This window comes from Oncorhynchus mykiss, chromosome 21 (genome assembly GCF_057628025.1).
Source record: "Oncorhynchus mykiss isolate SJ-2025 chromosome 21, ASM5762802v1, whole genome shotgun sequence".
NCBI lineage: Eukaryota > Metazoa > Chordata > Actinopteri > Salmoniformes > Salmonidae > Oncorhynchus > Oncorhynchus mykiss.
This window is the reverse complement of record NC_143042.1, coordinates 3863589-3887500: the sequence shown is the minus strand read 5'-3', so window position 1 is coordinate 3887500 and position 23912 is coordinate 3863589. Positions and strand designations below refer to the sequence as shown.

The following is a 23912-nucleotide window of genomic DNA, read 5'->3' as shown; positions in this document are numbered from 1 at the left end:
TAGAAGGAACGAACAGGAACTATGGTACCAGGAACAGAGTTATGGGCCGATGGGAACAGTAATTATGGTACCAGGAGCAGAGTTATGGGCTGATAGGAACAGTAATTATGGTACCAGGAACAGAGTTATGGGCCGATGGGAACAGTAATTATGGGACCAGGAGCAGAGTTATGGGCTGATAGGAACAGTAATTATGGTACCAGGAACAGAGTTATGGGCCGATGGGAACAGTAATTATGGGACCAGGAGCAGAGTTATGGGCTGATAGGAACAGTAATTATGGTACCAGGAACAGAGTTATGGGCCGATGGGAACAGTAATTATGGGACCAGGAGCAGAGTTATGGGCTGATAGGAACAGTAATTATGGTACCAGGAACAGAGTTATGGGCCGATGGGAACAGTAATTATGGGACCAGGAGCAGAGTTATGGGCCGATGGGAACAGTAATTATGGTACCAGGAGCAGAGTTATGGGCCAATGGGAACAGTAATTATGGTACCAGGAACAGAGTTATGGGCTGATGGGAACAGTAATTATGGGACCAGGAACAGAGTTATGGGCTGATGGGAACAGTAATTATGGTACCAGGAGCAGAGTTATGGGCTGATGGGAACAGTAATTATGGTACCAGGAACAGAGTTATGGGCTGATGGGAACAGTAATTATGGTACCAGGAACAGAGTTATGGGCTGATAGGAACAGTAATTATGGTACCAGGAACAGAGTTATGGGCCGATGGGAACAGTAATTATGGGACCAGGAACAGAGTTATGGGCTGATGGGAACAGTAATTATGGTACCAGGAGCAGAGTTATGGGCTGATGGGAACAGTAATTATGGTACCAGGAGCAGAGTTATGGGCCAATGGGAACAGTAATTATGGGACCAGGAGCAGAGTTATGGGCTGATGGGAACAGTAACTATGGGACCAGGAACAGAGTTATGGGCCGATGGGACCAGGAGCAGAGTTATGGGCCGATGGGAACAGTAATTATGGTACCAGGAGCAGAGTTATGGGCTGATAGGAACAGTAATTATGGTACCAGGAGCAGAGTTATGGCGATGGGAACAGTAATTATGGGACCAGGAGCAGAGTTATGGGCCGATGGGAACAGTAATTATGGTACCAGGAACAGAGTTATGGGCTGATAGGAACAGTAATTATGGTACCAGGAGCAGAGTTATGGCGATGGGAACAGTAATTATGGGACCAGGAGCAGAGTTATGGGCCGATGGGAACAGTAATTATGGTACCAGGAGCAGAGTTATGGGCCGATGGGAACAGTAATTATGGGACCAGGAGCAGAGTTATGGGCCGATGGGAACAGTAATTATGGTACCAGGAGCAGAGTTATGGGCCGATGGGAACAGTAATTATGGGACCAGGAGCAGAGTTATGGGCCGATGGGAACAGTAATTATGGTACCAGGAACAGAGTTATGGGCCGATGGGAACAGTAATTATGGTACCAGGAGCAGAGTTATGGGCCGATGGGAACAGTAATTATGGGACCAGGAGCAGAGTTATGGGCCAATGGGAACAGTAATTATGGGACCAGGAACAGAGTTATGGGCCGATGGGAACAGTAATTATGGTACCAGGAGCAGAGTTATGGGCCGATGGGAACAGTAATTATGGTACCAGGAGCAGAGTTATGGGCTGATGGGAACAGTAATTATGGTACCAGGAGCAGAGTTATGGGCCGATGGGAACAGTAATTATGGTACCAGGAACAGAGTTATGGGCCGATGGGAACAGTAATTATGGGACCAGGAGCAGAGTTATGGGCCGATGGGAACAGTAATTATGGTACCAGGAAAAGAGTTATGGGCTGATGGGAACAGTAACTATGGGACCAGGAGCAGAGTTATGGGCCGATGGGAACAGTAATTATGGGACCAGGAACAGAGTTATTGGCTGATGGGAACAGTAATTATGGTACCAGAAGCAGAGTTATGGGCCGATGGGAACAGTAATTATGGGACCAGGAGCAGAGTTATGGGCCGATGGGAACAGTAATTATGGTACCAGGAACAGAGTTATGGTCCGATGGGAACAGTAATTATGGGACCAGGAACAGAGTTATGGGCCGATGGGAACAGTAATTATGGGACCAGGAACAGAGTTATGGGCCGATGGGAACAGTAATTACACACCACACTCCCTTCCTTGACGGGCTTTTTGTTGAGATGTTCGACGATGCCATAGATGCAGAGCGGCCCGGCGAAGCCCAGCAGATCCGCCAGGTAACGGAAGGTACTGCTGAGGAGGATGGGTCGGCCAAACGCCCGGTACATAGAGCGCCAGATGGATGGAGCCTTCTCTGGGTCCTCGGCATTCTGCTAGGAGGGGGAGGGGACAGGGATGGAAGGGTTACAACTACACAGGAGAGTTCCACTACAATGAACCTTCATCTCAGAGTGAAGATGAGACTACCTGATTACAGAGTCTGGTTCGCCTGACTACATTATTTATTTATTTAACCTTTATTTAACTAGGCAAGTCAGTTAAGAACAAATTCTTATTTTCAATGACGGCCTAGGAACAGTGGGTTAACTGCCTCGTTCAGGGGCAGAACGACAGATTTGTACCTTGTCAGCTCGGGGATTCAAACTTGCAACCATTTCGATTACTAGCCCAACTCTCTAACCACTAGGCTACCCTGCCGCCACAATTTCCGCCCCAATTGCCGCCCCAATTATAATGGACAGTCTTTAGAGATATATTCAAACCTATCCCGGGCTTGACATGTGTATAGGATACAAGTGTAATATATCTAACACACAGAGTTTTAACTGTAGAGAATCTGATCAGAATGTTCTAATTAAATTAAAGCAGGGATCCATTGAATGGTATGTCACTGCACTGGGGATCCATTGAATGGTATGTCACTGCACTGGGGATCCATTGAATGGTATGTCACTGCACTGGGGATCCATTGAATGGTATGTCACTGCACTGCGGATCCATTGAATGGTATGTCACTGCACTGGGGATCCATTGAATGGTATGTCACTGCACTGGGGATCCATTGAATGGTATGTCACTGCACTGCGGATCCATTGAATGGTATGTCACTGCACTGGGGATCCATTGAATGGTATGTCACTGCACTGGGATCCATTGAATGGTATGTCACTGCACTGGGGATCCATTGAATGGTATGTCACTGCACTGGGGATCCATTGAATGGTATGTCACTGCACTGGGGATCCATTGAATGGTATGTCACTGCACTGGGGATCCATTGAATGGTATGTCACTGTCAGAAGCAGAATATGAAACTCTGTCACTCCCTCCTCCACTCACCCTCTGATCCTCGTAGGCGTCTTTGAGCTTCAGGTAGTTGGTGAGGGCTCTCATGGCGATGGGGAGTTTGCCAATCTTCTTCAGCTCAATGGGTCTTTTATGGGCTCCTGTGATCAAGCATTCAATCCATCCAGATAATTGAACATCAATCAAAGTCATTTTAACATCAGTAGCTGTCACAAAGTACTTTACCAGACACCCAGCCTGAACCCCAAACAGCAATCAATGCAGAAGCGGAAGAACAGTGGCCAGGAAAAACACCTGGAAGGAAGGAACCTAGGAAACAAACCTATAATCAGGGGGTTCATCCACCAGTATGTGGCCTTGGAGAGGAGGTTGACGAAGGGCTGGAGGAACCTCACTCCCAGGTCCTGAAGGTCCTCTGGAGGCTTTACCTTCTGGGGGTTGGCGAAGAACACGTACCTCTACACGGACACCAGGACACAAAGACAGAGACAGACACACACATACCAGGTAAAAAAGTAAAAAGCCAACAGGAGCTGAAATAAAGACCATGCATCTGCTATCAGATCACATCAGTACACCACATCACATCCTCCTCTTCCTTCTTGTCTTTATATAGAACCTCTATGACCCCTGACCCAGGAAGCAGTCAGTCCACCAGTGTTCTAACTCACCCTGACCCTGATGACGTTGATCTCTACAGCCATGAGGAGTCCGTACAGAACGACCAGCAGGGCTGTGATACAGAACCTCAGGTGCAGCACTCCAACGCCGTACTCTGCAAACTTCCACAGCTTGATGGACTTGGTGATGAACGCCAGAACCCAGTAGATAAACAGAGCTGAGGAAGGAGGAGGTTGGTCACTTCGTGCACTACTTTCCCCAGAGATGTATGACAAGTATACTTCATGATGTACAGCAGAATGGTTCATGTGTAGCGAACTGTGTTTGGGCCATCTGCCATAGCCTCTAAACTACTACACCAAAGGGAGGCTAATTCAGCACTGCTCAAACACTAACTGTTCATTTGGAGTAATGAATGCACTGATGGTATCATTTTGACTCACCCAGCAGTAGTTTGGGGAAGTTGGAGGTTTCTATGTTGTGGTAGTACACCACAGATGTAGTGGCTGCTATGAAACCCATAAACGCTGGCATAAAGAGGTGGAGGTGATTGGTGTCCATCTGTCTGAAAGGATGGAGAGACAGGAGGTTGCATCAATACTCAAAGAAACAAAGGCACTTTGTTATGCTATGTATCTCTGCTTTATAGGTTGACGTTGTATTCAGTCTCATACAGTTAACATACAGTTAACATACAGTTAACATACAGTTAACCCAGTAGAATTCAAACTTTTTCGCCAGGATTGCCGGGGACCCCATTTTTCGCAATAATTTATCACAACCCCACCAACGAATCTAATGACACAAGCTTAAAATCAGTACATTTCTATTTTTTACATCAACAAATAACATTTTTTTAAATGAAAAGAAACCAATAAATACATTTACTCAATACAATTTTATTTTTCAAATGATCCTTCTCAAAAACGCCTGTATATTGTACCATACAATAATCTGTACTCTTAATTTTTTGTCCCCCCCCACACCAAAATTGAAATATATTTGTATCAAATGTTGTGCGACACTGAAACATGGAAGGAAGCTGCTAGCTTCAGCCACTAAATAAGCAGGTGGTGCAATCAGCAGGTTTTGATGCAGGGTTTGTGATGCGTCAGACGATGGCTCCGATCATAGCTTTGTGTTGCTGCAGCATTGTGGAGGATCTTATTGGTTGCAGTCTGGGTAAACTGGAGAGTGGGGTTATTTTGAGGGACAGTGGTTTAATTTTTCTATAAACATTGGTCTGGAGGGAAGCAAGGAAATGCAATAGTTCACTGCACCTGAAACTTGGGAGTCATTCGTTTTAGCATTCAACAATGACAGAGAGGAATAGCACTTCTTCTGTAATCTCAGCAACGCAGAACAAAATCTCATGTGAACACTGGCTTCTGACCAGCTACTAACGTTTCCTTTTCCACAGTACACTACCGCTTTGGTAACAGGAAGTAGTTTTAGGGGGTTTCTTACTTGTTGGAGACGATTCCCTCAGCGATCTCACAGACGTGGACAAACAGCAGAGTGAATGTGAGGATCCAGCGCAGGTTGTGTCCAGGGAAGTGGAGCCAGGTGTTATGGTGGATCTGAACCTTAGAGCTCTGACTGCCCCAGCCTAGGAGGAGGGAAGTGGAGCCAGGTGTTATGGTGGATCTGAACCTAAGAGCTCTGACTGCCCCAGGCTAGGGGGAGGGAAGTGGAGCCAGGTGTTATGGTGGATCTGAACCTTAGAGCTCTGACTGCCCCAGCCTAGGAGGAGGGAAGTGGAGCCAGGTGTTATGGTGGATCTGAACCTAAGAGCTCTGACTGCCCCAGGCTAGGGGGAGGGAAGTGGAGCCAGGTGTTATGGTGGATCTGAACCTAAGAGCTCTGACTGCCCCAGGCTAGGGGGAGGGAAGTGGAGCCAGGTGTTATGGTGGATCTGAACCTAAGAGATCTGACTGCCCCAGCCTAGGGGGAGGGAAGTGGAGCCAGGTGTTATGGTGGATCTGAACCTAAGAGATCTGACTGCCCCAGCCTAGGGGGAGGGAAGTGGAGCCAGGTGTTATGGTGGATCTGAACCTTAGAGATCTGACTGCCCCAGCCTAGGGGGAGGGAAGTGGAGCCAGGTGTTATGGTGGATCTGAACCTAAGAGATCTGACTGCCCCAGGCTAGGAGAACACACACACTCAGATAAACAGGAACATAAGCACACACGCCTAAGAACGCATGCACAAACATGCAAACACACAGGGTTGGGCAGTAACGTAATCCACAAGTAATCCAAGTAATGACGTTACTCATTTAGAGTAATCCAAAGGATTACATTAATGATAACTTTATTTGTCATGTAATCTGTAATCAGTAACAGACGAAGTACACAGATAAACACAGCAGTTCATTCTAAAGCAATCTGCATATTATCAAGGTTTTCCTGCCAAACAATGAAAGTCATGGATATTCTGGGTGACTCTTGGATAATGCAGGCAACTTTGGCAAGTGCCCTCAATGGTCAACTGTTTGTAAACCTTTAAGTCTAATGGTCTGTCACGAGTCCGACCGAGGGTGGCTTCCCTTCCCGGTCGGGTGGCACTCGGCGGTCGTCGTCACCGGCCTATTAGCTGCCACTGATTGTCTTTCCTCCCCCTCCTTGTATGTTTATTGGTAGCACCTGTTGGTGAATGAGTAGTTGGGCTTTATTAGACAGCCGGCCCGCCTGTTTGTTGTGCGGGATTAATTATTGTGACCTTCGGTTCTGTAGTAGAGGAACGTGTTTGTTCCTGGTCGTGTATTTCAGTTGTACATTTTCATTCCCCGTGTTTGGGGCCGTTTGGTTGTGAGCACCCTGTGGTGCCTTGGGGCATTAAATAGCACAGCATTGCACTCTCTGTTTCCTGCGTCTGACTCCACACCCACGACACCCGGAGAGTTACATGGTCAACGTTAACTGTTTGTAAACCTTTAAGTTTAATGGTCAACGTTAACTGTTTGTAAACCTATAAGTCTAATGGTCAACGTTAACTGTTTGTAAACCTTTATAAGTCTAATCGTCAACTTTAACTGTTTGTAAACCTTTAAGTTTAATGGTCAACGTTAACTGTTTGTAAACCTTTAAGTCTAATGGTCAACGTTAACTGTTTGTAAACGTTACTATTTTTGTAAACATCTAAGACCAATGGTCAACTTCCAACTGTTTGTACACTTTACTGTTTGTAAACCTGACCAATGGTGAACTTTAGCTGTTTGTGAACCTATAAGACCAATGGTGAACTTTAGCTGTTTGTAAACCTATAAGACCAATGGTGAACTTTAGCTGTTTGTAAACCTATAAGACCAATGGTGAACTTTAGGTGTTTGTAAACCTATAAGACCAATGGTGAACTTTAGCTGTTTGTGAACCTATAAGACCAATGGTGAACTTTAGCTGTTTGTAAACCTATAAGACCAATGGTGAACTTTAGCTGTTTGTAAACCTATAAGACCAATGGTGAACTTTAACTGTTCTTTAAATCTAAAGGTCAAAGCAAACACTCAGAACATACAGTAACACAGAAACCGTGTCTCCATAAACACACAGAACATACATTAACACAGAAACAGTGTCTCCATAAACACACAGAACATACAGTAACACAGAAACCGTGTCTCCATAAACACACAGAACATACAGTAACACAGAGACAGTGTCTCCATAAACACTCAGAACATACAGTAACACAGAAACAGTGTCTCCATAAACACACAGAACATACAGTAACACAGAGACAGTGTCTCCATAAACACTCAGAACATACAGTAACACAGAAACAGTGTCTCCATAAACACACAGAACATACAGTAACACAGAGACAGTGTCTCCATAAACACTCAGAACATACAGTAACACAGAAACAGTGTCTCCATAAACACACAGAACATACATTAACACAGAAACAGTGTCTCCATAAACACACAGAACATACAGTAACACAGAAACAGTGTCTCCATAAACACTCAGAACATACAGTAACACAGAAACCGTGTCTCCATAAACACTCAGAACATACAGTAACACAGAAACAGTGTCTCCATAAACACACAGAACATACATTAACACAGAAACAGTGTCTCCATAAACACACAGAACATACAGTAACACAGAAACAGTGTCTCCATAAACACTCAGAACATACAGTAACACAGAAACAGTGTCTCCATAAACACACAGAACATACAGTAACACAGAGACAGTGTCTCCATAAACACACAGAACATACAGTAACACAGAAACAGTGTCTCCATAAACACACAGAACATACAGTAACACAGAAACCGTGTCTCCATAAACACTCAGAACATACAGTAACACAGAAACAGTGTCTCCATAAACACACAGAACATACAGTAACACAGAAACAGTGTCTCCATAAACACTCAGAACATACAGTAACACAGAAACCGTGTCTCCATAAACACTCAGAACATACAGTAACACAGAAACAGTGTCTCCATAAACACACAGAACATACAGTAACACAGAGACAGTGTCTCCATAAACACACAGAACATACAGTAACACAGAAACAGTGTCTCCATAAACAGTCAGATACACAATCGAGAGCATCCTGTCGGGCTGTATCACCGCCGGGTACGGCAACTGCTCTGCCCACAACCGTAAGGCTCTCCAGAGGGTAGTGAGGTCTGCTCCGCCCACAACCGTAAGGCTCTCCAGAGGGTAGTGAGGTCTGCTCCGCCCACAACCGTAAGGCTCTCCAGAGGGTAGTGAGGTCTGCTCCGCCCACAACCGTAAGGCTCTCCAGAGGGTAGTGAGGTCTGCACAATGCATCACCGGGGGCAAACTACCTGCCCTCCAGGACACCTACAGCACCCGATGTCACAGGAAGGCCAAAAAGATCATCAGGGACAACAACCACCCGAGCCACTGCCTGTTCACTGCCTTTCTAGGGAATTTTTCCTAGCCACCGTGCTTCTACACCTGCATTGCTTGCTGTTTGGGGTTTTAGGCTGGGTTTCTGTACAGCACTTTGAGATATCAGCTGATGTACGAAGGGCTTTATAAATACATTTGATTTGATTTGATTCACCCCGCTATCATCCAGAAGGTGAGGTCAGTACAGGTGCATCAAAGCAGGGACCGAGAGACTGAAAAACAGCTTCTATCTCAAGGCCATCAGATAGTTAAACACAGAGAGGCTAGTGCTGACTCAAATATCTAGCCACTTTAATAATAAAAAAAGTCACTTTAAACAATACCACTTTCTATAATGTTTACATACCCTACATTACTCATCTCATATGTATATACTGTACTCTATACCATCTACTGCATCTTGCCAATGTCATTCAGCCATCACTCATCCATATATGTATATGCACATATTCTTATTAATTCCTTTAGATTCCTGTTAGATTACTTGTTAGATATTACTGCATGGTCGGAACTAGAAGCACAAGCATTTCGCTACACTCGCATTAACATCTGCTAACCATGTGTATGTGACCAATACAATTTGATTTGATTTGATTTGAAATGAAAAACACACACACAAAGATTTGACCAGGAAGCATCAGTTAATGTTTTCCTCAGGGACTGGGCTGCTAGTCAGAGCCATTCCCATTAAGCAGATGAGCAACAGACACACCCAGTCAGTTTCCCCAGAGTAGGCCTTCTAGAACAACACAACAATAGATTGTTATCAGTAAACGTTGGGTTAAAGTGCAGAACGTTGGATTTGTCTGCTTGGGGGCAGAGAGGCCCCCACTCCGCTAAAACCATTGACAACTGCGTGACATTTTCAAGGAGTTGCCAACTAAAAGTTACCAAGCATGCTTTTCACCATCAGTAAACATAGTTAATGTCATTTTAGATAGGCTACAGTACGTGAGGGTAGCATATGGATTCGGCATGTAGCTAACTAGCTAAGGAAGCAACGTGTGTTTTTTTTAGCTTGCTTCATCAGAGAAGACTTTTGGAAAGAGCTTGAAATCAGCTAGTAGCCTATATTTTGAGTCTAAAATCGCCCTGGTGAAGTTGTCTCCTCGCCACTTCTGGCAAGCAAATCAAACAATATTTAGAGATAATGACCTAGCAAATTTATCCACGTAAAGTTAGCTGTTAGCTGTTAGCTAGCCAAATTTATGTGATTGGGGAAATTACATGATAAGAGAGTGATGCTGAGAGTCAGATTTTTCCCTTTAAAATGCATGTCAAACAAAAAACAATGATTCCCAAGTTGAACAAACCAGACCCTTATATGCACAAGGACGACTTTTAACAACTTCCACTGAACATGTTACAAGAACACATTTACACCAGTGCAGATGCAACGTTTGTTAACAGAATAATGGCTTGTGCTGTCGGTGCCGTCATTCTGTTACCAAATTTTGCATCTGACCTGTTCTTCAAGAAAACTTGTTTTTCTATGTTTTCTCACAGTCCCACAACAACTCAGAGACCACGATCCCACAGTCCCACAGTCCTCCTGCTCAGTTAGATAAAGTCTGGGCCAGAGCCAGGAGTCGAAGCAGCTGTTCTGTGGTCTGGGGAAAGCTGTTTTATGTTGACTGGGGAAAATGAGACTGACAGCCAGCAGATCAATGAAGAACACATTTTTTTATTTAACTAGGGAAGTCAGTTTCAGAACAAATTATTATTTTCAATGACTGCCTAGAAACAGTGGGTTAACTGCCTTGTTCAGCGTCAGAACGACGGATTTTTACCTTGTCAGCTCGATGAATCGATCTAGCAACTTTTCGGTTGCTAGTCCAACTCTCTAATCACCAGGCTACCTGCCACCCCACATACAGACCAGTGCTGAATGTCCCACACAAGATCAATCATAGGGCTTTACACAGAGTTTCCTATCTTCTACACAGGACTGTGAGTCTGTAACAGTGGAATTGATTACACCCAGTCGGTGGTCAGTAGGCGTTATGCTGCTTTAAGGCTTTATATGAACGGTGAAACTGAAAGCTCAGAAAGAATAAAAAATAGCTTGTATACAGTGCAGCATCTTAATACTGCTTTCTGTTGGTGAAGCATGTGTGGGGGATGACAGTAGCTTGAATAGAGTGCAGCAACATAACAGTGTTTTCTGTTGGTGAAGCATGTGTGGGGGATGACAGTAGCTTGTATACAGTGCAGCATCTTAATACTGTTTTCTGTTGGTGAAGCAGGTGTGGGGGATGACAGTAGCTTGAATAGAGTGCAGCAACATAACAGTGTTTTCTGTTGGTGAAGCAGGTGTGGGGGATGACAGTAGCTTGAATAGAGTGCAGCAACATAACAGTGTTTTCTGTTGGTGAAGCATGTGTGGGGGATGACAGTAGCTTGAATATAGTGCAGCAACATAACAGTGTTTTCTGTTGGTGAAGCAGGTGTGGGGGATGACAGTAGCTTGAATAGAGTGCAGCAACATAACAGTGTTTTCTGTTGGTGAAGCAGGTGTGGGGGATGACAGTAGCTTGTATACAGTGCAGCATCTTAATACTGTTTTCTGTTGGTGAAGCAGGTGTGGGGGATGACAGTAGCTTGAATATAGTGCAGCAACATAACAGTGTTTTCTGTTGGTGAAGCAGGTGTGGGGGATGACAGTAGCTTGAATATAGTGCAGCAACATAACAGTGTTTTCTGTTGGTGAAGCAGGTGTGGGGGATGACAGTAGCTTGAATAGAGTGCAGCAACATAACAGTGTTTTCTGTTGGTGAAGCAGGTGTGGGGATGAAAGGATTGTTACCAAAGGCATCCTTGAATCATGTTGCTTTGGGATTGTCACGAACACACCCACATTAACACCCACACAAACACAGACCATCAGAGCTAAAGCAATTATGTCCCTTTCTGATCCCATTGTGTCCCCTTCTGAGCCTGTTCTGTCCCCTTCTGAGCCTGTTCTGTCCCCTTCTGAGCCTGTTCTGTCCCCTTTTGATTATATTCTGTCCCCTTCTGAGCCTGTTCTGTCCCCTTCTGAGCCTGTTCTGTCCCCTTCTGAGCCTATTCTGTCCCCTTCTGAGCTTATTCTGTCCCCTTCTGAGCCTATTCTGTCCCCTTCTAAGCCAATTCTGTCCCATTCTGAGCCTGTTCTGTCCCCTTTTGATTCTATTCTGTCCCCTTCTGAGCTTATTCTGTCCCCTTCTGAGCCTGTTCTGTCCCCTTTTGATTATATTCTGTCCCCTTCTGAGCCTGTTCTGTCCCCTTCTGAGCTTATTCTGTCCCCTTCTGAGCCTATTCTGTCCCCGTATAAGCCAATTCTGTCCCATTCTGAACCTATTCTGTCCCATTCTGAGCCTATTCTGTCCCCTTCTGAGCCTGTTCTGTCTCCTTCTGAGCCTTTTCTGTCCTCTTCTGAGCCTGTTCTGTTCCCTTCTAAGTCTATTCTGTCCCCTTGTAAGCCTATTCTGTCCCCTTCTGTGCCTGTTCTGTCCCCTTCTGAACCTATTCTGTCCCCTTCTGAGCCTGTTCTGTCCCCTTCTGAGCCTATCTGTCCCCTACTGAGCCTGTTCTTTCCCCTTCTGAGCCTGTTCTGTCTCCTTCTGAGCCTGTTCTGTCTCCTTCTGAGCCTATTCTGTCCCCTTCTGTGCCTGTCCTGTCCCCTTCTGAGCCTATCTGTCCCCTTCTGAGCCTGTTCTTTCCCCTTCTGAGCCTGTTCTGTCTCCTTCTGAGCCTATTCTGTCCCCTTCTGAGCCTGTTCTGTCCCCTTCTGATTCTATTCTGTCCCCTTCTGAGCCTATTCTGTCCCCTTCTAAGCCTGTTCTGTCCCCTTCTGAGCCTATTCTGTCCCCTTCTGAGCCTGTTCTGTCCCCTTCTGATTCTATTCTGTCCCCTTCTGAGCCTATTCTGTCCCCTTCTAAGCCTGTTCTGTCCCCTTCTGCCCCTATTCTGTCCCCTTCTGAGCCTGTTCTGTCCCCTTCTGATTCTATTCTGTCCCCTTCTGAGCCTATTCTGTCCCCTTCTAAGCCTGTTCTGTCCCCTTCTGCCCCTATTCTGTCCCTTTTTGAGCCCGTTTTGTTCCCCTCTGGACCAATTCTGTCCATGTTTCTGTTAAACCTTTTTCTGTGTGATCTCTATGATTAAAGGTTGTCACATGTGCACGCACGCACACACAAACACACACACACATCATGAAGGTAAAGGACTATGCATGGTCCACGTACCAATGAAGAGGATAGGGAAGGTGATGAACAGCAGGAAGACGTGAGGGACCAGGTTGAGGGCGTCCACGAAGCAGCCATTGTTCAACATCCCCGTATCCACACTGTAGGCATTCTTGGTCACATTGTTGCCACAGAACGACAGGCCAGCCATGCCACCTTATTGGTCCAGAGAAGCCTAGGGGGAGGACCCAAGCCACAAAACTGTCAATCAAGTCAAGAGCACCAGCTTGTCTAGTGGTTGGACAATGGAGAGGTAAACAATGAAAGTGGTCTAGTCGTAATGCTCTTTTAAAGGTGAATCAGCTTTAAAAAAACACAGGATACATTAGTAAGACTAAAGTGCTTTTATGATTCAAATAACATTAGCCAACGGATACGGTGCTTTCAATATAGAGACTCTTTCTGTAGTGTTGTGGCGTCTCTCTTGTCTTGATGTGTGTTTTGTCCTATTTTTTAAATCCCAGCCCCTGTTCCCGCAGGAGGCCTTTTGGTGTGTCGTCATTGTAAATAATAATCTATTCTTAACTGACTTGCCTAGTTAAATACAGGTTAAGTAAAACATTTAAAATAAACTATGCTTAGAGAGTTTACATGGATCAATAATCATTAAAGGGAGGAATGCACCATACTATTTCCCAAGACTTGACTTTTTCTAATGCAATTTGTGTTAATGCCTGTCCTTGACAACAGAGACTTCACTAACCTCTGTTGACATGGTTGACAACACTGACACTAAGAGCAGTGCACTGTTCTTCACCCGCCTACACCAATTCTTCAAGGAACTACACTGGCACCACAAGTCAAACTGGAATATCTCACTACACAAATATACCTCTGCTTTATTCTGTTTTTCAAGACATGAAATGATGGTACACCTTGATGAGGAATGATCTAGTCTGATGATAGAGAAGGTTGCGGTTTATTCTAGAGAAGCATCACTGACATCCAAGAACTGTTCATCTTATTCCCCCCCTTTCTAAACACAAGTCCTGTTGGCTCTCAAAATAATGGAGCCAATCACATGAAATAATTAACAAACAAATGTTGCCAAACGATGTTAAAATTCATAGGTTTAATATTTATATAGGGCTTTTATACCAAAAGCATATTATACAAGTAGTTGTCCAATTGAAGCTGGAAAGTCGTTTTCCGAATGTTATTCTGATAAGAACTCAACACCACTCACAAGAAGAGTCGTTTTCAGACCTCTCCTATGAGTTATATGACCCTGTAGCTGAACACATGGCACAACATAGCATATACGGCCATAACAGAATAATAATAGTGATCAGTGTAGCTTACCTCAGAGAAGTGTCCTTATTGACGCGGTTTCATTCAGGTCGCCTGGTTTTTGGAGACAGTAACCACACAGCATAAATTGGAGGTGGTTATTTTTAGCCTTATAGCGCATCGGCTGGCCATACTGCTCCCCCCTATCGGATTTCAAAACTTGACCAAGTCTGGTGAGGCAAACTTCCCTTGCCGCTAGGTTCCAGCACCAACCATGTGGTGGGGTAAGGTACATGTGTAGGAATGGTAGACATACTGTAGCAGGCTACAACGTAAGGGTTCGGTTTTATAAAACAGATTCATATTTTTAAGAGGGTTCCATTTCTTAGGCAAAGGCTTCAGTAAATATTTACATATGTTTTTATGACCACACAAACTGTATTCTGTGACTGAATATAAATATACGATATGTCCATATAGTTTATACTTGGAATTGACATGTCTCCTACAAGGACATGGGAGGACCTTGGATAGATAGGCAAGTCTACAACTGACCTCTAGGCTACAATTCTATTGTTAGGCGCAATGAACCAGTAGCCTACAGATGTATGCGGTCAGCAGGTACAACGATGAATCGGACGTGTATGTGAAGTAAACTTGCCATTGACCTTAGGAATGTGCAATTATTGTAGGCAAAAAAACTTCGTTTATTATACTAATCATTGTATCTTTTGGAACCGTTTCATATCTCGAGGTGCGCGGTTTAGATGACAAGGGGTACACATCATGTGACCTGACAATGTGTGAATATTATCATCAGACCGAGTCAAATGAAATAAATATTAGGCTTTCTGAGACCATGTATGCAGTTAGTAGGCTATCCGCATTACTTACCCCTATCTACGGCTCCGCTGTGTTCCGTCGGTTTTTTAGACGCGTCCTGTTGTGGGATGTCTTGTCTTGTCCGGTCATTGATTTTATCCTGGTGAGATTTGTGAAATGATGCAATGGAGGACGCTGCCGTTCTGAAGCGAATTCATTCATTCCATTAGAACTGCGCTCGCATCGTCAGTAGCAGCATCGTATGATTATTGCGTCCACTCCTACACGGTGGAAAGACGTGGCTTTCTGCAGAAATATCACTCAGACAGAGGAGTGTGTAATGACAATATCACGTTATTTAGGTCACCTAAAAATAGGGGGAGTTATCACTTAACGGTTGTGTTTTATTCCGCCGTTTTACCCAAATGATATAGGTAAACGTTTCAGACGTTCTCGTTAAGTTAAAATAAAACTTATATTGGTAAGACATGATGGATGGATCACGTGCCCATTACGCCGACAGACATAAAGCAACCAACATCAGCAAATATGAATTTAGGTCGTTGCATTATCAGTGTGACAATATGAAGATGTAAGCTACAGTGTTGAATTATGTAATAGCCTACACTAGGCTACACAGTGACCATGTTTCCTCAACAAAGAATGATTTCTCCTGATTAAGATGACTGATTGAGCAAACAATTTCTTGCAGACAACACTTGCTCGCTGTCTCCTGCATAGGCCTCTGGTTCATGGCTATTCATTATTATGCCAGTTGCCGTGATCGGCCTTTCCATAGTGCTTCATTATAACAGTGTTATTAAATGATCATAGATGACCATGTCTTACCCTGGGCACTGACAGTAATGAGTTATGACTCCTACCCTAATTAAACGGAAACCTGATTCTGACACAATATGAGTCGGTCATGGTTGCTCATGGTCACGTGGTGATGTAGTCCTGCGATCATCTTGGTCAAACGGCCAAGATGTTGGTTTCTCCAGCGGTAGACCAAGGAATGATTTCATTAGGATATCTGTGGATCTCCCCCTATCTGCACCTGTAGCCAATGACATACCACTTTACTGTCCCCAGTCCACCTGACTGTGCTGCTGCTCCAGTTTCAACTATTCTGCCTTATTATTATTCGACCATGCTGGTCATTTATGAACATTTGAACATCTTGACCATGTTTTGTTATAATCTCCACCCGGCAGAGCCAGAAGAGGACTGGCCACCCCACATAGCCTGGTTCCTCTCTAGGTTTCTTCCTAGGTTTTGGCCTTTCTAGGGAGTTTTTCCTAGCCACCGTGCTTCTACACCTGCATTGCTTGCTGTTTGGGGTTTTAGGCTGGGTTTCTGTACAGCACTTTGAGATATCAGCTGATGTACGAAGGGCTTTATAAATACATTTGATTTGATATGATTTGATTTACTGACATCTGACTGAACCAAATAATACAACTACTGTACATAAACATTCAATACATATTTCTGCAGTGGCAAGTTACACACACACACACACACACACACACACACACACACACACACACACACACACACCATAACTCCCTTTACCCTCATGTAGGCTACTGACCCTCTGTGCCCTCATGACTGAATCAGTACCAACCATCCTGCTGGCCTCAGCCAAGAAAACACTGTTCCCTCTTTCTCTCTCTCTCTCACACACACACACACACACACACACGCACACACACACACCACTTCAGTAGCCTGAGAACTCCATAAAACTCACACTCTGGGAACATGTTCTATTTTAGCTCCTCCTCTTAGCCCCCATGCCTGTAGTGTGTGTGTGTGTGTGTGTGTGTGTGTGTGTGTGTGTGTGTGTGTGTGTGTGTGTGTGTGTGTGTGTGTGTGTGTGTGTGTGACCCTCTACCCTGTTTGTTTGAATGAAAGCTCCTCTGGTTTTTAAGGAGGATTAAGAGATACACGTCTGCTGTATCTTGAAAAGCTTTTTATCTGATTTCAAAGAAATATATTCTACATTTCCCCCAGAGAGATTATGGTCTGTTAACCATCTTAACAGAATGATTTAGGATCTTTGATGTGCTTGTTTTGCTTTGTTTTGATGGTGTGTCAGTATCAATATGTCTGGATCAGGTAGAAACCCCTGGTGAAGTATTAGGCCGTTATTAAAAAGGTCCTCTCACTCTCAGTAGGTGATCTTTTCATAAAGCTTTTAAAAGGTCGGCTAAGTGCAGGAGATTCATCAGATGGGCGCAGGCTGCCGTTTGGGATGTGTAACGGATGTGAAACGGCTAGCTAGTTAGCGGTGGTGCGCGCTAAATAGCGTTTCAATCGGTGACGTCACTAGCTCTGAGACCTTGAAGTAGTAGTTCCCCTTGCTCTGCAAGGGCCGCGGCTTTTGTGGAGCGATGGGTAATGATGCTTCGTGGGTGACTGTTGTTGATGTGTGCAGAGGGTCCCTGGTTCGCGCCCGGGTATGGGCGAGGGGACGGTCTAAAGATATGCTGTTACAGATGCACCAGGTGATTCATCTCTGATTTTGCTTTGATCTCTGGTGACCTCTGGTGGGGAATGATCTTCAACATTGGTTTCCTACCTGCTGGTTATAATGCTTTAGCATGCACAGCAGAACACAGAGGCTGGATTGTAATTACTGATCTCTGTGGTGGTCCAATATCAATGAGAATAACCAAGAGAAAAAGTCATTAGGAACGCCCACAAATTAATTATACTCATCTCAACAACCCGAAAAGAGTTCGATGGGTCATTTCTGTGTGTGTGTGTGTGCGCGTGTGTGTGTGTGTGTGTCTGAGGAGGCTGATGAGAGGAGATATATGAGGACAGGCTCATTATAATAGCTGGAATGGAATCAATGGAATGGTACTGTTTGGTACATGGAAAAAATGTGTTTGACTCCATTCCAGCCATTACAATGAGCCCATCCTCCTATAGCTCCTCCAACCTGCCTCCTCTGGTGTGTGTGTGTGTGTGTGTATGTCTATGTGTCTGTGCATATGTGTGTGTGTGTGTGTGTGTGTCTGTGTGCATCTCTGTGTGTCTGTGCATCTCTGTCTGTGTGTGCGTGTGTGTATGTCTGTGTGTGTGTGTGTGTGTCTGTGTGTGTGTGTGTGTGTGTGTGACCCTCTACCCTGTTTGTTTGAATGAAAGCTCCTCTGGTTTTTAAGGAGGATTAAGAGATACACGTCTGCTGTATATTGAAAAGCTTTTTATCTGATTTCAAAGAAATATATTCTACATTTCCCCCAGAGAGACTATGGTCTGTTATCCATCTTAACAGAATGATTTAGGATCTTTGATGTGCTCGTTTTGCTTTGTTTTGATGGTGTGTCAGTATCAATTTGTCTGGATCAGGTAGAACCCCCTGGTGAAGTATCAGGCCGTTATTAAAAAGGTCCTCTCACTCTCAGTAGGTGATCTTTTCATAAAGCTTTTAAAAGGTCGGCTAAGTGCAGGGGATTCATCAGATGGCCGCTGGCTCAGACTCTTTTTGTTGGTGTTTCCCTTATTTTGGCAGTTACCTGTAGGTTTGTCTGGTCAGTGTAATATCTGCTCACACAGTTGGGTTTGTGCAGCAGTGGTGCTCTAGTCTTCTCTATCCTCTGGGCCTGTGTGACTTTGTCTGCACTCGGCATCGACTGCTCTCTGTCTTTCCTCTGCACTCAATTGATTAATTTGTGTTATCGTTGAGAAATCTGATGAATTCACTACTGATTAAAGACCAGAATGGAAACAACCGTACACAGGCTCTGAAGAAAGGCAGTAAATGAAGACCTCCCTGTTGTAGAGCGGCAGCCTGGTACGGCAGTCTGGTGCCTGGACCTGGGCTTGGAGTTGTTGCGTATCTGAGATAAAGAACACATCCATGGGGGACAGCCAGGTCAGAGGGCAGGGTGGAGGGTGGACCACCATGTGGCCCAGCACCATGAGAACTGTGCCGGGGGCTTGTGTCTCAGTGTGTGTGAGGAGGAAGAGAGGGTGTGTGGGAGTGTATTGCGAGGCCTCAGGGGTGGGTTGGGGGCGGCACGGGGAGTGTGTGACAGCGTCGAGGGACAGCGTTCAGAGTCGGACGGAGGTTCACATCCCCCTGCGTTTCCCTGGAGACAGTTGAAGGGGATCTATGACCCTCGACCCCTAACCCATCAGAGGAAGTAATGCAGTAAGACACTGTGTGTGTGAGACACATAGAGGCTGGGATGAGGTGATGGAGACGAGGAGATGGGGACAGGGATGGAGGAGGTGTGGAGTGGTGGAAGAGGGGTAATGAGGTCAGTTTGAGCTTTTTGAGAAACTTCCAGATTCTCATAGCCGGAGGGCTGTGCTGGGAATTGATGCTCCCAACACGTATGCTGCTACGGTGGTGAGTGCGTCATCCACAAGACACTTAAGGAAGCTGTGAAGCTGTGAAAGCCCACATCCTCTCGCCCCTCTCTCTCTCTCTCTCTCTCTCACTTTCTCTTTGTTTCTCTCTCTATTTCTCTGTCTTTCTCTCTCTCTTTCTCTCCTTCTCTATCTCTCACTCTCTCTCTATTTCTCTGTCTTTCTCTCTCTCTTTCTCTCCTTCTCTCCCGCTCTCTATCTCTCACTCTCTCTCTCTCTATTTCTCTGTCTTTCTCTCTCTCTTTCTCTCCTTCTCTCCCACTCTCTATCTCTCTCTCTCTCTCTCTCTCTCTCGCTCCAAAGACAAACAAATCATCCTTAAGTAATGCGATGATGCATAAACATTGTTGTCTCATAGTGTTGTGGTATGAAGGACATGATATGAATCATCTGCTAAGGGTACGTTATGGCATGTACCACCTACATACACATCTAGAACGATCACATTTCAAACTCTAGTTCACCTGAGTTCACCTTTGTCACTCCCATATCTGTGTGAAATCAGAAAACAGTGATGTGCATTACAGGTTTCCATGGCGATGCTGCATGGCATAGGGGCAGTGGGGGATCTCTGGGATAGAGGAGGATCTGTGATGGTGTTCTTCTCTCGTGTTCTCTGGCTCCCAGCGTGAGAAAGTTGAGCTGGGGGCCGTAGGGGCGTCTGTGGTGCTCCAGAGCAGGAAGTGAGACCCCAGGACCATTCTACTTCCAGTGTTCCACTCCCCCGTACCGTACAACAAAAGTACACCCCCCATGATCCTGTCTCTTATAACATGGATGCATGCTATCATGATTTGGAGAGAGTTGGTATCTCTCTTTCTATCTTTCTTTTTCATGTTTTTTCCCCCAGATCCTTATCTCTCTCTCTCCATTTTCTATCTCTATGAGAGCTCTCTCTCTCTGTGTGTGTCTTTCTCTCTCTCTTTCTCTCCCTCTTTTTCTATCTCCCTCCCTCCCCTCGCTTCCTTCCTCCCTTCCTTCCTCGCTTCCTCCCTTCCTCCCTCCTCCAGTGTGGCCAGTAGATGAACTCCCAAGTCCAGGTCCAACAGCAGACCCAGAGGAACAGAGAGAGTCTGTTTACCTTTCAATGGTATGACTGGAGTCCCACACATATCTCTCTCCCTGTGGTAACTTCAGCAGTGACATTCAGAAATCATCTCACAGATGTCCTTGCATAAACACACAGATGTCCTTGCATAAACACACTGATGCCACATTAACCCGATGTTATCCAAACACAGCTCTATTTAACACTACCCACTACTACTACTATAGTCTTTCTGTCGATTCCTATTTATTATAGAGAATAGAAGGTCAACTGGAAGTTAAAGATGTTTCCCAGTTAGTGAAGGAATGCCTGTGTAGTCTATGTGGATGTGTGTATATTAGATGACACAGATGAGCAAGGGGTCTGAAACTAATTGTATGCAATGTGCTATAGCTGGCATATGGGGACCATGGCCCTCCTGATGAGGATATGTCTCTCACAGCAGCCTGCTGAGGGGGGACGGCTGGGACAGTGGACCATGGCCCTCCTGATGAGGACATGTCTCCCACAGCAGCCTGCTGAAGGAGGACGGCTGGGACAGTGGACCATGGCCCTCCTGGTGAGGACATGTCTCCCACAGCAGCCTGCTGAGGGGGACGGCTGGGACAGTGGACCATGGCCCTCCTGATGAGGACATGTCTCCCACAGCAGCCTGCTGAGGGGGACGGCTGGGACAGTGGACCATGGCCCTCCTGATGAGGACATGTCTCCCACAGCAGCCTGCTGAGAGAGGACGGCTGGGACAGTGGACCATGGCCCTCCTGATGAGGACATGTCTCCCACAGCAGCCTGCTGAGGGGAGTACGGCTGGGACAGTGGACCATGACCCTCCTGATGAGGACATGTCTCCCACAGCAGCCTGCTGAGGGGAGGACGGCTGGGACAGTGGACCTTGGCCCTCGTGATGAGGACATGTCTCCCACAGCAGCCTGCTGAGGGGAGGACGGCTGGGACAGTGGACCATGGCCCTCCTGATGAGGACATGTCTCCCACAGCAGCCTGCTGAGGGAGGACGGCTGGGACAGTGGACCATGGCCCTCCTGATGAGGACATGTCTCCCACAGCAGCCTGCTGAGGGAGGACGGCTGGGACAGTGGACCATGGCCCTCCCGATGAGGACATGTCTCCCACAGCAGCCTGCTGAGGGAGGACGGCTTATAATAAGGATGCCATTCCACTGATTCCACTCCAGTCATTACCACGAGCCCGTTCTCCCCTATTAAGGTGCCACCAACCTCCTGTGATGTCTATGGCATCCAGGCTAGCTCTATCCTCAGGAAGAGGGCTGCTGTTGTCAAGTGTGGTTTACTGCACTATGAAGAGAGTTACATACTGGACTGTAAAAACAATCACAAGTCAGACAGTTACAGCAACCACACACTGATTGTCCCTTTAGTTTAGAGTGAGAACTTTTAAAACAATCTTTTACTGCCACCTACTGGTCAACTCTAACAGTGACACACACACTCTCATACACACACACACACACACACACACACACAAATGGAAAAGAACATGGAGTCAGTGCCACACTACCAAGCCATAGCAGTAATATTCCGCAGGCCGCCAGCTGGGGAACCCTGTCCAGTAATATCCTGAGGGAAGCCAGTTGGGGAACCCTGTCCAGTAATATCCTGAGGGAAGCCAGTTGGGGAACCCTGTTCAGTAATATCCTGAGGGAAGCCAGTTGGGGAACCCTGTTCACTAGTTGGGGAACCCTGTTCAGTAATATCCTGAGGGACGCCAGTTGGGGAACCCTGTTCAGTAATATCCTGAGAGAAGATAGTTGGGGAACCCTGTTCAGTAATATCCTGAGGGAAGCCAGTTGGGGAACCCTGTTCAGTAATATCCTGAGGGAAGCTAGTTGGGGAACCCTGTTCAGTAATATCCTGAGGGAAGCCAGTTGGGGAACCCTGTTCAGTAATATCCGGAGGGAAGACAGTTGGGGAACCCTGTTCAGTAATATCCTGAGAGAAGACAGTTGGGGAACCCTGTTCAGTAATATCCTGAGAGAAGACAGTTGGGGAACCCTGTTCAGTAATATCCTGAGGGAAGACAGTTGGGGAACCCTGTTCAGTAATATCCTGAGGGAAGACAGTTGGGGAACCCTGTTCAGTAATATCCTGAGAGAAGACAGTTGGGGAACCCTGTTCAGTAATATCCTGAGGGAAGACAGTTGGGGAACCCTGTTCTGTAATATCCCGCAGGCCACCAGTTGGGGAACCCTGTTCAATATCCTGAGGGAAGACAGTTGGGGAACCCTGTTCAGTAATATCCTGAGGGAAGCCAGTTGGGGAACCCTGTTCAGTAATATCCAGGACTGATTGAAATTGAAACTGCAAATGGTCAGGTGGAGGTTTTCCATGGTTTGCTGGAAGTGCACTGAGCAACTCCCTGATTCACCTTCAATTGACTTATCTTAAACAGAGCTTGACAAGCATCTGGCAGTTTACAGGATTGTCAGTAATAGCTGGAGTTGTTAGGAAATGGAAAGTGAAAATGGTCTGTTTGGGGGACTAGGGACCTTCCCCGGTTGGCTTGGTGGACTAGGGACCTTCCCTGGTTGGCTTGGTGGACTAGGGACCTTCCCCTGTTGGCTTGGTGGACTAGGGACCTTCCCGTGTTGGCTTGGTGGACTAGGGACCTTCCTCGGTTGGCTTGGTGGACTAGGGGCCTTCCCCTGTTGGCTTGGTGGACTAGGGACCTTCCCCAGTTGGCTTAGTGGACTAGGGATCTTCCCCTGTTGGCTTGGTGGACTAGGGACCTTCCCCTGTTGGCTTGGTGGACTAGGGACCTTCCCCGGTTGGCTTGGTGGACTAGGGACCTTCCCCGGTTGGCTTGGTGGACTAGGGACCTTCCCCTGTTGGCTTGGTGGACTAGGGACCTTCCCCTGTTGGCTTGGTGGACTAGGGACCATCCCCTGTTGGCTTGGTGGACTAGGGACCTTCCCCTGTTGGCTTGGTGGACTAGGGACCTTCCCCTGTTGGCTTGGTGGACTAGGGACCTTCCCCTGTTGGCTTGATGGACTAGGGACCTTCCCCTGTTGGCTTGGTGGACTAGGGACCTTCCCCTGTTGGCTTGATGGACTAGGGACCTTCCCCGGTTGGCTTGGTGGACTAGGGACCATCCCCTGTTGGCTTGGTGGACTAGGGACCTTCCCCTGTTGGCTTGGTGGACTAGGGACCTTCCCCTGTTGGCTTGGTGGACTAGGGACCTTCCCCTGTTGGCTTGATGGACTAGGGACCTTCCCCTGTTGGCTTGGTGGACTAGGGACCTTCCCCTGTTGGCTTGATGGACTAGGGACCTTCCCCGGTTGGCTTGGTGGACTAGGGACCTTCCCCGGTTGGCTTGGTGGACTAGGGACCTTCCCCTGTTGGCTTGGTGGACTAGGGACCTT

At 46.2% G+C, this 23912-nt stretch overlaps 1 protein-coding gene across 9 annotated transcripts in view; it reads right to left on the bottom strand.

Moving 5' to 3' along the window:
* Positions 1–16138, bottom strand: part of LOC110490810 (ATP-binding cassette sub-family C member 9) — a 79582-nt gene extending 63444 nt beyond the window's left edge. For 4 of the 9 annotated variants that reach the window (XM_090213492.1, XM_090213494.1, XM_090213497.1 and 1 more), the window contains exons 1-9: positions 15151–16138; positions 14329–14370; positions 13027–13201; positions 5367–5508; positions 4343–4464; positions 3950–4116; positions 3601–3736; positions 3312–3418; positions 2159–2341 (exon numbers count right to left, since the gene is read on the bottom strand). In XM_090213492.1, the coding sequence (XP_090069618.1) occupies positions 2159–2341; positions 3312–3418; positions 3601–3736; positions 3950–4116; positions 4343–4464; positions 5367–5508; positions 13027–13177 (1008 nt within the window). In that variant the 5' untranslated portion in view covers positions 13178–13201; positions 14329–14370; positions 15151–16138. Of the gene's footprint in view, positions 1–2158; positions 2345–3311; positions 3419–3600; positions 3737–3949; positions 4117–4342; positions 4465–5366; positions 5509–13026; positions 13202–14328; positions 14733–15150 lie in introns of those variants that run through there. The other 5 variants (XM_090213491.1, XM_090213496.1, XM_090213499.1 and 2 more) reach the window with 5 other exon arrangements.
* Positions 16139–23912: the final 7774 nt, after the last annotated feature.